The sequence below is a fragment of the Dermacentor andersoni genome, chromosome 1 (assembly GCF_023375885.2).
Source record: "Dermacentor andersoni chromosome 1, qqDerAnde1_hic_scaffold, whole genome shotgun sequence".
In the NCBI taxonomy this organism is placed as follows: Eukaryota; Metazoa; Arthropoda; class Arachnida; order Ixodida; family Ixodidae; genus Dermacentor; species Dermacentor andersoni.
The window spans coordinates 336,582,760-336,601,279 of record NC_092814.1 but is presented as its reverse complement, the minus strand read 5'-3'; the positions used below and the strand labels follow the sequence as shown (position 1 = coordinate 336,601,279).

Genomic DNA, 18,520 nt, shown 5'->3' with positions numbered 1-18,520 from the left:
GCGGCTGTTAGCCGCGGCAACAGGCTTTCGACGGAAGAAAAGGATTACCAGATAATTTTGCCTCGGCTACCTACAGGACGTATTGTTTTAACCACAGTTTTTTTGCACGGCGACGCTCGTGTTCGCCCGTTTCGTGTAGAAGATTTTCGAGACGCGCTTCAAGCTGTTGGTATGCTCTCTGGCGTCGTCGCCCTTGGAGCATACCAAATCAACCATGTATGGGCGGTGACGATGAAGACAGCCGAGGCTGCCGAAAAGCTGGCGGCCCTGAAGGAGCTGCAGGTGAAGGGGCGTCGCTGCCTGGTCATCGACCCCAAGGAACAACAGGTGAAGCTTCGTATCCACTGGCTTCTGCATGGGGTGGACGACGAAGACGTGAAGACCGCGCTGGCCTCCTTCGGCAAAGTGACGGAAGTGACCCGGGAGCGCTGGCGAGTGGATGGCGTTTCCGACAAGGGCTCGACGACCCGAGCAGTGCTGCTGCAGCTGAAGGCAGGAATGAAAGTCGACGACCTGCCCCATCAGATCCGCGTCGCCGGCGAGTTTGCGCTGGTGGTAGCCCCAGGACGTCCCATGCAGTGCCTGCGCTGCCGGGGCTCTGGCCACGTTCGTCGTGAATGCAAGGTTCCCCGTTGCTCGCGGTGCAGGCTTTTTGGACACAACGACGCGGACTGTGTGCGTTCATACGCAGTAGCCGCGGGTTCGGCGGAGAGCGAGCCGTCGACGTTAGACCATGTAATGGACGTGACCGAGGCGGAGGAAGCGGCCACGGGAGCTGGAAACGGCAAAGTGGCGGCAGAAACCGGCGCGACGACCAAGCAAGCCGAAGGAGGAAGGAATATCCCTCCCCCCAAAGAACCAGCAGCTACAGTCGAGAGCGTGAAGACGGCCCCGCAAGAAAATGAGAGCCACCAGCCAGTTACGGATGCAACGCAGGCAGAGGCGGACGACAACGCGACCCCTGCTAGCGCCCGCGCCGAATCCGTCTCGGCACCGGTCAAGAGATCCCTGCAGCACGAGGAGAAAGTCGACGGAAAGACCGGCGGTGACTCCGAGGCACCACCCGCTAAGACGCTACCTGGAAGGCGCTCCACCCTCAAGCCTAAGCCGAACCTGGAGACTGACCGTAGGCTTACCCCGAAGCCGACCAAAGAGGAACCCGGGCGACGCCCACCGGATGGCCACGGAGGCGTCTAGCGGTCAGCTAGACGTTAAGGTGAGCACCATGCTCCGGGCCTTCTCCCCTCCGGTTTTCACCAATAATGGCTACCAACCCGTCGCTTAGCCTCGGCACGCTAAACGTTCGAGGTCTGGCCGCCAAAAGGAAACAGAGTCAGGTTTACAGACTACTAGTGGACCACGACCTCGACGTTTTAGCCGTGCAAGAAACCAAGGTAGACGGCGAGGAGGAGACCGGGAGCATGGTGCAAAGGTTCACGTATAACTACTATACGGTAGTGAGCCACGCCTTAGGGACTTCGGCAGGGTGTGTGCTGTTCGTGAGGAAGCTCCCTGGTCTTGTTATAGATGGTTACTTATCCTGTACTTCTGGTCGACTTGTCTTTTGTGACTTCAGCTATTGTAATGTCCAATGGCGCGTGTTTTGCATTTATGCGCCTAATACTGTGCAAGAGAGGGCAAATTTCTTTTTGAGTTTAAAGCAATATTTTGCGCAGCGAAAATAGCCTTCTCTCAGTTTCATTCGAGATGCATAGCTTGTCCAGTGTGAAACAAATATGTAAAATGTACGCTTCGAACAATAGACTCTAACGAGCTTAAAGGGCAAGAAGGACTCTACTATCTGTATCTACTCACTCAAAAATGTTTCTGTTTAATTTGCTCAAGCTTAGCTAAATCGAATGCTTGACCGAGATAGCCTCGTCTTGGTTGAAGGCTCTTGTAAAACAAGCGAACTTTTTACCTTGTCATGAGTGAACGTTGCAAGTGTATTTGTACACATGCCTGCAGGGGGGAAACGCGAGTTTATGGATATACCAGGAAACACATAAAATAAGCCACTGGTTCCACTAAGCAATCGGGCATGGTTGGGCAATCAGGCAACGAGACCTTGCCCTTTCTCACTGGCGCTCTTGCATCAAGTCAATTCATTCATTCATTTATTTATTTATTTAAAAAGCCTCACGGACTCCAGCAAGAGTATTGTGTGGGGGTTGGATTATACAATGCATATCTTCATAAGTGCAAGCATTACAAATTATGGAAAGAGATGACGAGTATATAAGACGTATACTAAGGTACATAAAACGAGGGGACGTTACATAATAGTTGCGGAACGCGATGTACACTATCGGAATGGATGGCGACATACACAATGTAAGGGTATACCACTTAGCACCGGCAAATTTCCCAAAAGTAATGTAAGGGTACATATCCCAACATTGCCAAATACAGAAGTGAGCGAGAAGCGTGTACATAATTAAGAGAAAATTGATTAAAACAACTCGTGGCGAAAAAATAGCAGTTACTTCATGACGAAACTTAACAGGGTCATGAATGTCGACCACATTATCAGGGTGACTATTCCATAGTTCAAACGCTAGTGATAACGCTGACTAGTTGAAAGCGTTTGTGCGCCCAAAGCTACGTTTGAATGAGTGGTTGTTGTCTAAACGGCGAGACGTTCGTCCCGGTTAGGAGAGAGGGAGGGTGGTTTGGTGCTAACGATTTATTATCTTAGGAAATAAGCAGGTTAGAGCAATCTTTCTGCGTAATACTAAGGAGGATAATGACAATGAAGATTTAATAGAAACACGAATCGTGGCTGTATTCTTTGGCGATGAAACGCGCGGTGCGATTTTCAACACGTTCAAGAGCGTTGATTAGATAGGTTTGATGAGGTGACCAAATTGATGACACGTATCCAAGTTGAGGACGGACGAATGTTAGATGTGCTAGTGATTTGGTTGAAGTAGGAGCGTCGTGAAGGTTTCGTTTAAGGTGGCCGAGGGTGGGATGCCTGTGCTGCGATTTTAGCTATGTGATATTGAATCACTCGATATAAAGACCAGACGCTTAATTCTGCAGGAGTCAATCGTCAACAAAGCGCTCGACTCTGTAGATGCTATAGATATGTTTCGATAGCGGTCCCGTAAGGACCTCAGTGAGTCGCGGAGTGATATGCCTTACTCATACCGCCACTCATTGCTCGTCGGGCCGATTCTACCTGCGAGTGCGTGGTTCTTCTATGATCAATCTGCACCAGACGAAACGTCTTCTGTACACAACATGCTGCAGTGTGCGGAAGAAGTTCACGCTAGCGCAAAGGGTTTGCGCAGGAGCTGAAAAAAAAAGTAATTTCTGCAAAATAGTACGCGCTGGGGTACCATCTTATGTAGCCTAAGTGTTTCCGCACTTGCCAAGGTCTCAGTGGGAGAATTCCGTCCGTACACCGTACCTCTCTTTAGCTAAAGGGGTTAGCGCCCCGTCGCGAGTCCCTTGAGCGAAAGTATGTCCCCCAGCTGCCGCGCTTCGCCGCCAATGACCCTGGGAATTCGAGCGCCTACCTCAAGTCAACGTCGCGGTCAGCCATGGTTGGTCGGTGGATCCCGCAAGAGCCGCAGCAGAAGCCGCTGCTTTCCCGGACCCCGCGCGTGTGGGCTTCCTGCCTCGGGACGGTCCGCCGCTCGGACTGCGGTCCGGCACTCTGCTCCGGAGAGGAGAAGGACGGGCAAGCGTAGGGGAGACAGCCCCAGACGCGGCGGTCGCCAGACGCAGCTGTCTTGTGTCTCGGTCCCAGACGGGACGGCGTCAAACGGCGGTTGAGGCGTCTCCCGATCCGCCAAGTACGAGCCGGGCGAATGAAGGGGGCCCCACAGAGCCACGTGCGTTTCGGCCACTCGTGTTTTGCAAGCGGCGACCTCCGTGGGGGCGGGGTCTCCCGCTCGATGACAGCCGCCCTGAGACGCGCTGCACGAGCGACACCCGGCCCGGGTCTCTCATGTCAAGTACTGTACCGGCGGTGGCCCTGGAGGCAGACGAAACTGCTAAAGCAAAGGAGCCGCTAGTGGCGTCACGCTACGTAGGCCGACCGAGCAACCAATCTGACATGTCGCGATCGCGCGCAAGCGGCCCGCGAGTTCATCGATCGGTCACAGAGGACGTAATCGCGATTGCTTTCTCTACAGGCACAGCGCTCAAAAGTGTTAAGTTTAGGTGCGAGCAGAGTGTTCTTTGCTTTGGAAGTGTAACACCAAGAAGGAGTGTGTGTAGTGCGTCACGTTCGACGACTCTGCTGGCTATAGAGGCGAAATGCATGCCCATGGTAGTATTAGTAACAGGAGAAGCTGAGCGCACTGGGCAAGCATATTGTGGTAGGCAGCCCATTGTGCAGGAATCTTAATGTTTCGTGCGAAGGTTAGCGTATATTGTTAAATTTCCAGAAATTTAACCATGAACTAAAACTGGATGCGATGGTTACCAAAAGATACAGTGACCAAATGGTTAGGGAAAAATACAGCGCTCTTATTGTAATCAAAGAGGCAGAAAGGACACTAAGGGACAGACATTTTATGGCTGTACTGTTCTAGCTCGCAATCGCAGTCAATGGACAAGACTGTATGTGCATGTGTATTTGACGACAGGGTTTCAAATAAATCGTTTGATAGTAGGTGCTGTGTGTCTCGTCCTTTCTGTTGTTCAAGCCTGTTAAAAGCATTTCGCAGTGCTCAGCCCAACTTGTCCACTAGCTGTGTTGACATAAACTCGAGCTCACCTTACTTTCAAGACACCTTGCAATACTTGCGTAGCAGTGTGGTGCCTTTTCAAATTTTACAAATCTCAAGCATGCTGAGAGAGAAAGATATAAGATCAGTTTTTTTTTTATTAAAGAGAGAAACGTTAACAAGAAATGGTCCAGTTCGCTACCGTGCACGCGGGGGAGGGATGGCAAGTAATATTTAAAAAAACAGGAGCCACGGGGGGGGGGGGGGGGGGGGTGTAGAGAAGAAGAGTAGAGGAACGTAAATCGACGCACCAAAGCTGACTTGAAGCGAAATAGAGCTCTCGCTGCTTTTAGCGATGACCCCCCCCCCCCCCATCATCGTTGTGGCCACTGTCATAATCTATTTCGTTCTAGCAGCGGCCGTCTGTCAAGGATCTACAGAGTGGTCCATAGCGCTTGCCTTACCGTATACTGTAACGTGGACAGATGCACAGCATATGTGCTACTGTGTCATCAAGAGCCGCAGGTGTCATAAGTATATACGGCTGTCAACCGTTCATATGCAGTATAAGACTACGACCTACAGTAAACGCGACGCCAAGGCACACAGATGCAACGGGTGAGTTTATTCACGCCATCGTAGTCCAGGCAAAAGAAGAAAGTTGCTGGTCAGGTGCCAGTGAATGTGGGCCACTGTTTGTGAAAGTGGTGCAGTTCCACGAAAATAATTGTAAGCACGTGCTATCGATCGAAGACGGCTCGCTGCGTCCGTCATTGAGAACGGAATCGAAACGCATCAGCAGCTGTCATGCGGGGCAACTTCGTCGGCACGATCACTTCCGATGGGAACACTGCAGAAATTCAGCGAAATTATTATACGCAGCTATAGAGTAGTGGCGTCATGTATTTGTCGCACTGTCGACCGCGCTAAGGTTCATTACGTGTATTCATATGCAGTCAAAGTATAACCAAAAACAACTAATGCGTAAAGTCTGAAAACGACTGTGTGGCGCACAACGTCATAACACAGCAGCAGCCGTGCCATCTACGTTATTGACACATTACTAGCAGCGTTTAACGTTTGACGTTTAACGCCGTAAAGAGAGCAAAGTCGAGGACATGGAAGCAATCAGGAGCGACAATTTTGCCTTGGCAAAAAAAAAAGAAAAAGACGAGTGCATGGCGACCCCTTTCATAGTATTTTTTTTTTTATTATTGGATGAGTGTAGGGGGGCAAAGCAGGCTTCATTTGGCAAGAAAGAAAGACGCAGCAGCGGACCATGGCACTTTTTTTTATTTTTATTTCGTGGGGGAAGGGCAAGGAGGTTCTAAAAAAATTTTGCTGGTGTGGAGGGCGCCCTCTTCATCTGAAGCCTGAAGCTGTACGACGCCATCTTGCCATAAGCAGAAAGGACGCTGGCGGGCTTCACGGGTGACGGGTTGACTTGCGGAGATCCGACCAAAGCATGGGTAATAGCGAATGTGGCGCAATTAGAGGGAACAATGGTATTGTCGTGCATCGCCTACGGATGCACGAATACAAATAAGAAAGAACCGGGTATTTCTTTTCACCTGCAAGTGCCCACACTTGTTCAAAACAGCGCACGCTATGTTCAGCCACAGCTACTCGATGTGCGCTTAGCTAATAGCTAAGCGACCCAGTTTCAGCTTTGCCTTCCCTTTTCTTGTACTAACGCAATTTTTTTTCTTCAAGAGATTTTCGAAAAATGCTGAGGGGCGAAGTCAGTGGAAGCTAGCCGTTCAAACAAGAAGGCTTGGAGCCAGAAGACGGGTACCAATTGTGATCCGTTCGTTTCACTCTGGAGTGCTTCGATCAAAAAGGGTGAACAGTTCGGTTTGCCTACAGTGTTTCCTGCGTTCCCTAAGCATCTGCAGAAGCCAATGAGCGTGGTTGCCTCGTTCTAAGCACGGGTATTGCAGGCACACTGAAATTATGCAACTTCAAACGCACTCGTGGAATGTTCCAAGTGCTTGTTTTTGTTACCTGTTCAGCGCCTTGTTTGTTGCTCTCGCATGAATTTGTACCTTCGTGACAATAACTTTTTACACCCCAAAGTTCCTAATCTTCACGCACGCGTTTTCGCTCTCTGCCTCCATGAAACTACAAGCGCAAACCAGACCTGTCTTCTCCTGAGCAAGTCAACAAGTGAGGAAAAGAAAAGAAAAAACAAGCAGGCAACCTGTCATGTAACATTAAAATTGTATTAATCTGTAAATCAACTTGCATGTCTACAGAGGAGTACATTGCTAAAGGGAACACTTGAGGGCAGACCATATCCGAATTTTCCTCTCTCGCAAGAGCAGAATCGCCTAGATTTGCATGCAGATAACTTGAGCTTGGTAGGTTCAGCGGACTCATTTCGACAGACCTGTCACGGGGCCATGCACTGACGTTGCTTCCGCAGCCACTCGCTGCTAGAACGCCAGCAAAGTGAGAGCCGCACATTTGTGTTCCCACATTAGCTATGTAGCTAGCAAGGCACTCTGTTCGGCTTGTGCACTGGTCTTTCTTGTTTGTGTCCTATTTTGCGCTCTTGTCTTTTCTAAGGTATTCATTAGATACTTTGAACCCTTGTACATCGGGGCATTTTGCAGGCACAAGTAACGTGATCGTACACATTCTTTTACAGGCGAAAAGAAAGCTACTTCCACCAACGACTGGGATCTGCCGATCACTGCATACATTGAGTTACGAATGCTGCCAAAGAAGTAGAAGAGGTTGTCAAGGCTTCACCTGCTAAAGAGCTCTATAAAAATTGCTCCAGGCATTGGAAGAAAAAGTCGCTCAGCTCCAAGAGAAAGTGCTGCAACAAAACACGCCGAAGGCTCAGCTGAAGAAGGCACCAGATGATTAAAGAAAAAAATAGAAAAATCATCGCAGCACAAAGTAAGGGCTGTGCTTTCAATGCTTACACTTTTTATAATATCCGTAAAGGCTATCGTCCTTTTAGTGGCACAGCGGCAAAAGAAAATGTGCCATTTACTCAATGCACTCTCATCTTAGGAAAGACCGTAGCTGACATGAATACGCTTTTGCATGATACTTGTCTGTTGTGCTTTTATTATTGCAGGTTAAAAATATGCAAAAGACTGGAAGGCCTCCTCAAGTGCTTTACGTCTAGGCTCTATGATGTTCCTGCCTATGGCAAGATGGCCGCCGCACGCTCAGCCAGGCTTCACGCGTGTATTGGCACGTATTGGAAGCCTCCACTCCAGCAAATATTCTTTTAACGTCTTTGGGGGACGGAGGCGGGCAGCGAAAGAGTGAAAATTATTCCTTCAACAAAAAAAAATGAAAGACGATAGGACTTTGCTAACAACTTGATGTATTTATAACAGCAGCACCGTTCGCGAAACCACAATGAACAACTTGACCCATTTTGGCTGCGATACGTCTTATTCCTAATTACTCAATCGTGCTTCCTGCGCTAATCACATGCTATGTTGCTTCTTGATTTAAAACACTGTAGCGAAGCCGGCACAGTCTATCGGCGACTTTTTCAGAATGGAACACACTGCTGAAGTTGTGCGCTCGTATTTCAAAGGAACCGCGAGCAGCCCCATTACACGCTGCCAGATAAAGTCTGCCAGGCCATGGTAAACTTTTAAACGGGCGTAATCTTACGAGATGCCCATTGACGTACGGTAAGAGCTCTCTATATACGAGGGTCATACTGAAAGTAATGTTCCCGCCCTGGTTGCTCAGTGGCTATGGTGTTGGGCTGGTAAGCACGAGGTCGCGGTATCGAATGCCGGTCACGGCGTCCGAATTTGGATGGGGGCGAAATGCAAAAGCACCCGTGTACTTAGATTTAGGTGCGCGTTAAAGAACCCCACGGGATCGAAATTTCCGGAGTCCTCCACTACGGCATGCCTGATAATCAGAAAGTGATTTTGGCACGTAAAACCCCATAATTAAAAAAAAATGTAGTGAGCAACAGCGTTTCACAAATGATCACTCTGCGTTACAGAAAGCGAAACCTTCGCAATTCATATTTTACACTTTTTGTTCAATTTGCCACATTGGCTCGATTTCCCTACAATAATTTTTTCACCCGATCAAGAACTTTTCATAAAAAGTTAGGGCATTTTTTCACCCTATCAAAAGCTTTTGATAAAAATTTACGGCACAACCCATATCACGATAAATGTTGACTTTAATGCGATTAGCACTGAAGCAGTGTAATGAGACAGGATATTGCCGCCGCCGAGACGCGTCACGTATGAGGCTCGTGTACGCTGCCGAGTTCCTCTCGCGCCATTGCCGTTGTACACGCTGCGGCATATAGCGGTGCCGCCTTAAAGACTACGCGCGGCGTGTCTTTGAATGTATATTCAGACAACACTGCCTGAGTAGAGTATATCGGACGCTGCTTTTATTCCGCCGAGCACTGCTTACATATTTTAATAATTGTTTTTTGTCATTGACGAGCGGCACATACTCAGTGGCACATACTTAGTGACTGAATTCCGCATCATATAAGGAAACTGTTACAAACACTTCATATTGAAATCAATGGTCAAAATTGTATAAACCAAACTAGTGACCCAAGATGGCGTCAAAGAGGCCCACTGAAGAGCGGCACATACCCAGTGAAACATACCCAGTGACCCAAGTTGTTGTCAAAGAGGCTGACTGAAGAGTATTACATACCCAGTGTACATACCGTGTAGCCCAAGTTAGCTTTGAAGATGTTCAATGATGAGCGACACATACTGTTACGGTTCGTCTGTAACACCCTGGGCAAAAAGGATGCTCCACCACCATGCCTCATCGAAACGAAGGATGGATTCCTAATTTTCCATGTTTCTCTCGAGTGGATGACCGGTCTGGCAGGGCCCCGCAGTGCTTACAGGCCCCTTCGTGTGTGTGCATGCCTAAGCGGAACGAAGGATGGATGCCTAATTTGCGGTGGTTGTCTCGAGTGGATGTCGGTCTGGCGGACGCCCCGCAGTGTTTACAGGCCCCTTTGTGTGTGTGCGTGAAAACCCTTTCCGCGAACCAGACCGGACCCCGGGCTTGCGCCAGCGGAGGCACGCTCGTGAAGACGTCAACTGGGACAATGGATCAGCCGCCTATTCGCAACCAGATGACCTTTTCACGAACTGTCAAGCTCTACAGGAGAACTTGCGCGAACCAACGTCGCCTAGAAGAAGGGATAAGCGCCTACGATTCCGGACCTGCTGGTTGCCACCTGCGGAGGCGGGCTCGTGAAAGGTCGCCGGGTGAGTGGGTACCGCCGCCAAGCAGCGTGGAACTCAATGCATATCACGTGACGCAGACATGAGCAAGATGCCACCTACGACTTTAGTGGGCCTATTTAAAAGGCCCCGTAATGTACTTTTTCACTTCATTCCCTTCTTACCCTTCACCAACCATTGAATAAACAGTGCAAGTTTCGCACTAGAAATCGCCTCGTCCTTGCCTGGTCGCCATGGTCTACCGGATGCCTGCAGCTCACCGACAACGCCATGCTACCCAATAGTAACGTCGATCGAGCTTCGAGAAGCAGGCGTCGCAACAACTGATCGGCAGCGGTGGGGTACGCTACCCTGGAGAACGCAACAATACCCAATGACCCAATTTGGCCCGACGATTGATTTCGAACCCTGTTCTCTCAGCAAAACTGCCCAAAGCTGTGCCCATTAGGCATTGTTCTACGAAGTGATCAAGATGGCAGAAAATTTGTTAGAAAGGCAGACACGTGAAGTTCCCAAAGGACGTTAATCACGTTAATATCCCTCCAACATAGTACTCCTTGTTCGCATTGTAAAGACAGTGACGCATTGCTGCGCCAATCGCTTCAAGTGTCTCGTATCGTTGGCCTCGCATTTAAGGCGGGTTCAGGAGTACCCTTTCCATTCTGTCCATTCTCCCCGATATTAAACGAAGAGTGTGAGGGCGCGCATGGTCGTGATGGATGGATGGATGGATGCAAAACTTTAATAAAGGTCCTGAGGTACGCGACTCAGCGCGCTGCGGGCCGCTCCCACGTTGGGACAATCAGGCCATGCCCGACCGCCGCATCGTGGGCCCTCTGGACAGCCCATAGCTGCGCCCCGGCATCGGAGCTCTTGATAGCGGAGAGCCACTTGTCTTCATTGATTCGTTCTGTGCCTCGTAACGAGGGGCAACGCCAGAGCATGTGGTCTAGGCTAGCGATGTCATTGCAGTGCCTGCAAGAACTAGTGGCATAGGTGTCGGGATAAATCTTGTGGAATAAAGCCGGGCTGGGATACGAGCCTGTTTGCAATAATCTGAGGGTCAATGCCTGCGCTCTATTTAACTTCTTGTGTGGAAGGGGAAAGTCTCTCCTGCCGAGATAGAAGTGCTGCGCAATTTCATTGTATGTGGTCGGTTGATCTCTGTTCTCCACCACTGCGGGCCGGCGTTGGAGTTCTCCATGGTCGCGGAAAGCGAGACCTCGCGCCTTGGAGTGGGCCAGCTCGTTGAGGTTTGTGGGGCCTCCCATGAAGGATCCCATGTGAGCGGGGAACCACGTGAGAGTGTGGGTGGCGATGCTTTTGCCGTCGAGGATGCGACAGGCTTTCTTACACACAGCACCAACGCTGAAGGAGCGGATGGCTGCCTTGGAGTCGCTGAAGATATTGGCATGTTTGTCGTCCAAGAGGGCCAAGGCAATGGCCACTTGCTCGGCCGCACGCGACGACGTGCTTCGTACCGAAGCGGCGTTAACGGCCGAACCCCTGTGGTTGATCGACACTACCGTGAAATTGTTGCTGTTGCCATACTGGGCCGCGTCAACGAAGCAGCTGCCGCCTGGGAGTTCTGTCGCGCGGCGTAGGAGCGCCACCGCCCTGGCCTTCCTTCTTTCTACGTTGCGTTCGGGATGCATATTGCGCGGGGCGGGCGATATGATGATTCTATCTTTCTGCTCTTTCGGAAGGCCCTGAAAGGCGTCTTCTACAGTGGCCGGGGGGACGCCCATCTCTGTTAGGAGTCGTCTGCCTGCCCTGGTGCCGGAGAGCCTGAGAATCTGTGCCCTTTCTTGTGCTTCTGCAATTTCTTCCAGGGTAATATGAATACCCAACTGCAGGAGTCGGTCGGTGCGTGTGTAGTTTGGTAGTCCGAGCGCGCTCTTGATCCCCCTCCTTATCATGGCATTTAGCTTGTATCGCTCGGCCCTCTTCCAGACGTGCATGGCCGCTACGTACGTGAAATGGCAGTGATGGAACATGATGAACAGTGATGGAATGAACAGTGATGGAGTGATGAACAGTGATGGAACATCACTGTTCTTTCAGGTGGATTTTTGTGCAATGAGCGATGGAGCCTCCGCAGTATTTCAACGCATCGAGCCCCATTTTAAGGCGAAAGCCTTATATGCCCATGAAGCGAAAAATTTGGCGTCCGTCCGGCGTTAACGTCCGATGGTACCAAAACGCACGTGACCAAGGGATGACGTCACGTTCCCGACGCTGGACCTGCTGCGGCTCGCAATGCGAAATCCCACGGTGAACAGCCACGGCGTCGGATGGACGCGGTGGTTCACATCCAGAAAACCAACCTGGCCCACTCCCGAAATTGAATTAGGGTGGCCTAAAGTGTATTAAGGTGGAATAAAGTGGATTCCGCTGGATTGAGGTTGGTACGAATTAGAACGAGGTGGATTAGGGTGGACCAAGGTATAGAGTTTTAATGTAAGGTTACAATTTAGAGAATTTATTATACTTTCTCATTCAAATCACGTAAGGATATTTAAGTGACTGTCAATTTTGTTTTCAATGAAATCCTGAACTGCATTGCATTCTATTTCAAGCATCTTAGCTATTTCGTCTATTGTTACGAGCCTAAGTATTATTTGATCATCCCATGAATGGTCTCCTTGTTGGTTTCACTAGCGGCTTTTCGTGGGCGACCACTCCGAGACTGATCTTCAATGTTCATCTGGTCATCTTCAAAATATTTTAGCCACCGTCGCACGCTGCTGTAGCTCATTCGCGGGCCGTCATACGCGAGCTTAAGCCTGGAATAAAATTATGCGGCTACAAACTGCTCTTTCACCAGAAATTCACAAATCGTGTGCTGCCATGTTGATTATTATTATGAGTTTATTATGATTATGATATGGGTAGATTATGTAATCTCTTGATGCCAAGTTGTCACCCATGATTGCAGTAAAGATAGTGGCACGCACCGTTAAACGCCCATTTTTGTGCGTTTCCAAACTTGCGTACAGAAAATAGTTTATCTTTACTTTCAGTATGGCCCTCTATGTAGGACAAACGGGGCGCTGCGCCAATAAATGTGATAGATAACATGCGCTCAGTGTTAATTGCGTATCTCTATGTATAGACGTTGATGTTAGCTCTATTTTGGATATATACAAATATTAGGAAACGGCAAAACTCAGTATAGGACGTTAGATATTAGAAGCATTCTTATTAAACGCAGAGAAGGAAAGTGCGTTAGCAATAAGTCCGTATCATAATACTGGCATGAAATGCGATTTAGCGACTGCGCGCGTGGAACTACGTATCAATAGAACTGAATTTATTGACAGCATGTTGCGATTGCGTGCAAATCTGCATATGTGTTTGGTCCCTCGATTTCGAACAAACCATTCTTATTGAGCCCCAGTACCGTTTGTATGTCTATTCCTTTGTGATCTTCTGCTTTGCGCTGAAAGTAAATCATTTACTATCCATCAGGAAGGTATGCGCCAACGATACGTGACTCAAAAGCTTACTCTTCGCACTCCACCGGGAATTTAATGCATGAACGGGGTTTATAGGAAATTCACAAATTAGGCAGTTGAGAAATGAAACATCGTCTTTCAGTGGCTGCCAAGTCACCAGTGGTGCGACTGGAAGTGACCAAGAGGACGCAGGTTCTCATGCAGTTTGCCCATGACAGTGCCGTATAGGCATTGCTATTCCCTTTTGTGGAGCGGATGCAGTGATAACCTTGGCGTGCTGGCGCACAGGCGGTAAAGGTGAGCGAATTGAGATAACGCGCTGCTTTTCACCGTGCTTAGTGTACGACAATATCGCTGCCTCGATGGTGCCAGTGCATACCGCCCTGTATTGGCCCAATGGAATTAAGCTGACTTCACATATCAGTGCATATATTCCCCTGGACGCCCACCTATAACGTCCCGTTTCCCACTGCTTGACGTAAGTGCCTTATGTTGTGTACGCTTTGAGGAAGCATTCACAAATGCCTACTCCTTTCACGTCGGACTGTACGATAGTCCGTAATGTAAAGTTTGCGGCTGCAGGTGCTAAGGAGAGACCTGCTGAGCGAGAGACCTGAGCTATGTGCTCTCTCTCTCCCTTCCCCATCTTTCATCCCCCCATCCCGCTCCTATGTGTAGGGTAGCAAACCGGTTAAGCTAAGCTGGTTAACCTCCCTGCCTTTCCTTCTCCACTTTTTCCTTCCTTCCTTGCGGCTGCAGAGAGGAGATTGCGAGCCTTTTTCTCTGAGTGTTCTCGCCTTCAGTGCGCAGTGAACAGTGCTCCCCACCGCTATTTACACATTTTGCAACCGTCCTCTAACCTCAAACCAAATTCCTGTACGCTGCAGGGTTCCAGTTGGCGTCGGGCCTAGTGGTTTTAAAACTACTTCTCTTTCATGAAAGCATCGATAATGCGTGAGAGGCTGTGATCGTTGTTAGACTCTCACCACGCGTGCGCGCAAATTTTTTTCGTTTCCCGGCACCTCGTCATCTTTTCCGTCATTTCCCCATCGCCTAGTGCAGGGTGCCCTACCGGGCATTTATTCAGGTTAACCTCCGTGTCGTTTATCGCCTATTTTTCAGTCCTCGCTTTTGAGTACTGTCATCGGTTACGCAAACTGCACTTTATGTCGTTCTGTTCAGCCACACATAGCAATAGAACATCGATAAACTGCTAAAAAAATTGTGCACAGTATTGACATCCCTTCTGAGGACGGGCTCTTGAAGTACTTCCAGAACTGCTTGAGTTATCGATCATTATAGTTACCTATACGTGTTCGAAATTAGTACAAGTGGCGCTACATTTCGACATATTTAAGTAACTGCAGTAGTATTCTCAAATTGAAAAGGCAATCTTCGAGTCATTTTGAATAACAGGTTTCATTCGCATTGGCAAACTGCAACAACAGATCAGTCCGGCTTAGCCTCTTCCAACCAGTGCCACCCTTGCCACTCTTTCGACGCTGTTGGAAATGTAAAAAGAAAAGCCTGCATAACCTTACGCAAAAGATAACTGAACAGCAAAAAAGACATCGAAGGCCTTCCTTAGCCAGTGCTTGTGCTTGAGTTACGGTATATAAACAGGATGGTGTTGCATGTGCACTGTAGCGATGGGTGACAGTGCGGCCCCGTAGGTCTCGACAGGCCTCCGACGAGAGCACACAGGACACGTCAGCGATGTCTCAGACTTGGTTTAAGCTGGCGAACGCTAATCGGTGCTGACGCGTGCCAAACGCAGCACACGCGCTCTGGAAGATGCGAACTAATGTAGCTGCCACTACAACACCTTTCTTGGCTAGAAATATCTCCCCGCATTCTTAATGGAAAAATCTGGGTAACTCGCAGATCATCACGTACTAGTTCCCATTATCAGGACTTCCTTTTCTCGAGCACTCACGATGAGGCATACAGTCCTCACACTTCTATTCGGCTTACCGTTGCTTCAAGACTTCACACCATCCAGGAGCTTCAACGTCATCGAGACACAGAAAATGTGCTTTCAGTTAAACCGTAAGTGTGATGGACGGCCCCAAACAACTGAATTTATTTATTTGTTTGTTTGTTTGTTTGTTTGTTCAAACACATTAAATGCTCGTGTGGGCATTACACGGAAAGGATGACAATCGCAGGCAAGTCAAATATGCACAGCTGGAACTGGTACAAGTAAACTACACGAACACAAAAATAAATCAAAGGATGCATAGCAAATATAAGGACTAAGCATCACTTGGTGACGTGGGTTTTGGTACCAATGGTAACTTGGATTCTTCTTTTCATGGGGCATAGCTTTCGCAATAATAAGTGCTGTGTTCTTATCGTTAGTAGATTGCTCCGGATGTACCTGCGAATGTTTATTCCAACGGATATTGCATTAAACAGTTCAACACTCACTGGGCCGGGCATAATATTGCGCCGGCCCCGGTGCTACACTAAAAAGAGCATGCGCCTGAAGTACTATGACTGGTTGACGCGCTGGGATTTGCTGACGATTGGCAGCTGATCTATAAAGCAACACTGAGCTGAAACAACCTAAACGAAGCCAGCGGTAAAAATCGAAAGGCATGGTATCAAATAAAAGAAAAAGTAATGTATTTCCGACTAACCAACGGGGACGCCAGGTACATGAAGTAGTGGGCCAGAATCTATTGCCTACTACGACCACATGACGTGCTTGAACGAGGACTTCGACAGACACCGCTGGGAAATAGGCACATATGACTTTTTTAATTGCTTGAAATGTTAAAGTCCCCGAGTACCCTTAAATTCTGTAAGGTGCACATTTCGTACGAAACACCCTTTTAGCACCCTGAAATTAATGAAAGGGTGCACAAAATGGTGTACGTTGTGCCAATGAATGCACCCATTTGCAAAAAAGTTTCTGAGAAAGTAAGGATGGAAAAAGGCCATTTCGACATCCAATCCACCCTCGAGGGTGCTATTTTCCTGAATATGCACTGTGCACTTCTGGGACGCTAAACCCCACAATATTATTCTTGTAAACGAGCTCGTTAATAAATGTTAACGAGCTGTTTCTCTTTAGCTTCGCGCATCTCTTTTCTGGTGTAGGGCGAGTTTCAAAGCGCGTAAGGAAGCTCCCCCGCGCACAATGCTGGGATAGAGTGCATTACAGACATGTTAGTTGCGTGAGATGACAATTCTGAAGGTTGTCAACCTCGCAATGAGCAAATGAAATATAGCGGCTGTCACTACGTCGTTAAAAGGGTGATTTATGTGCAGTTAGTGTGGTAGCGTCTTGCTTTTCTGTGTTAAATGTTACTCGACTGAATGCTATAACGCAATAACTCTGCACACGCTGCACGATTATCACCACTGTACCGCTAGCCGGGGAATAGAAATGCTTTGACGACAAATCAGTTCTGTTTATAAGCCCTTCGTCCCGGTTCTTGCCAGCCTATAGTGGTTCAGTTATGTCCTCATTCTTCTTGTCAGTCTTATAACTGTGGAACGACCGCGTGGTGCGTATGCGGATATGACCTTCAATCGCTTCCACAGATTGCCTATTGTATAATAGGCATAAAGATTCTTTTTGAGGTTAGCACTTCCAGTATCCAATAATACTGCGAGGCATACGCCGGTGACGGTGTGATTCTATACTTCGGAGCTGTCTGTTTCAAAGCACATCATTTCGATGAAGGCTATGTGCACACCGTTGTGTGTTATGGATAGGCGCACCAGCGTGTGGGGGCACAGTACAGACGCCTCTTGCTGCCCTTATGCAGGCCATTTGTCTGCCCGCTTTGACTTATACCACATCCGGTGCACTGCACGGAGACAGCAGAGGCGTTATGGTGACGTCAAAGGGCATGGACATCAGTCCTGCACATGTACGCCACTGGCGCAATACATCTGACACACGACGGACGGAATCCCCCCGACACGGACATATTTCATATAGTTGCCGGTTAGAGACCCAGTTTGCTGGTCCGCAGTCTTCTCTCATTGCCGCTTACAAATATCGGACGCTGTTTAAGCGTGCACTTCAGCGCATTCCGATTATTGAAGACTCACTTGTCATCGCTAAGTTTCTCCTCAGCATTTCGTCTAGAAGTGACGGCCAATGGAAAGTGTTTGTTTGCATCCTTTTTTAGGCAGAGTACACAGCCCGCAGAACCACCAATGACCAGTATGCGGATGTTTCCGAGAGGCGAGGTGGCCAACTTTCCGCTGACCCAGATTTCGGGCTCAAGGCCGGGGCCGCCGGAGATGACTTAGTGCCAGCGCGCTTGGAGAAACCCGACACATCTGACGGACACAACGCCGACGAAACCTCGCATGCGTGCGGTTGCGCCAGCGTTACGACGGGCTGCGTGATCGGGGATGACGCAATCACGGTTACTTCTCGGCGGCCGTAGCTCGAAGAAGGACCTCCATGTCAACACGATTCAGTTGTTGAAATGAATAACCTTCGTTGTTTCTCAAACCTCGTTTCTCTTCTTTTCTGTACTCCCATTACACTTTCTTCTTAAGTACCCTCCTCCACTCGAAACTCCCCACAACTTTCTATTTCTTTCTCTCACTCTTCTCTGCAACAGGCTGACCTCGGCCCGATTCATCTTGGTTCCTCTCGGCATTTATCACACTAAACTTTAGTTGGCGGTACGGTTGAGACAAATGTAATGAACCCTTTTGAAAGGTGTATAAATTATTTCCCGCTTTGCACAAATACCGCAAAAAAAGACAGGCAAAGAATTTGTCGTTTAAGAGTACAGCGTGCGTTTAAGAAGGCGGAAACATATATGAAAGCGTTCTCACGTGTCCTTGCACTTGTGAATGTGAACGAGCTTTTTCAAAATTTTTAAACGCTCCGCGAGCTCATGATCAGAATTGTCAGAATTTTTCAGGAGTTCCGTGTTCGCATTTTAAGCATTTTGCTATAGCGCGAAAGCTTCAAAATGTGCGTTTTATGTCCTCGTTTATTTTGTCTATCGAGCCTGATCGAAGCAGGCATTTTGACGAGTTCGTACGTTTGTTAACAGCCGCTGTCGCATACGTAACCCGAATGCCCTTTAAGCGCTGTTTTGATTCTACTGAGGGGGGTGCTAGTAATTTCTGAGTGGATTGCCTTGAGTTTCGAAGCCTATGTGTATTCTTTCCGATA

General features: G+C 48.6%; 1 protein-coding gene across 1 annotated transcript in view; it reads right to left on the bottom strand.

Annotated features, from left to right (window-relative positions):
• LOC126516467 (lysyl oxidase homolog 3-like) overlaps positions 1-3,646 on the bottom strand; it is a 154,182-nt gene extending 150,536 nt beyond the window's left edge. The window contains exon 1 of the mRNA XM_050166596.3: positions 3,525-3,646. Coding sequence (XP_050022553.1) covers positions 3,525-3,550 — 26 coding nt within the window. The 5' untranslated portion in view covers positions 3,551-3,646. The remainder of the gene's footprint in view (positions 1-3,524) is intronic.
• Positions 3,647-18,520: the final 14,874 nt, after the last annotated feature.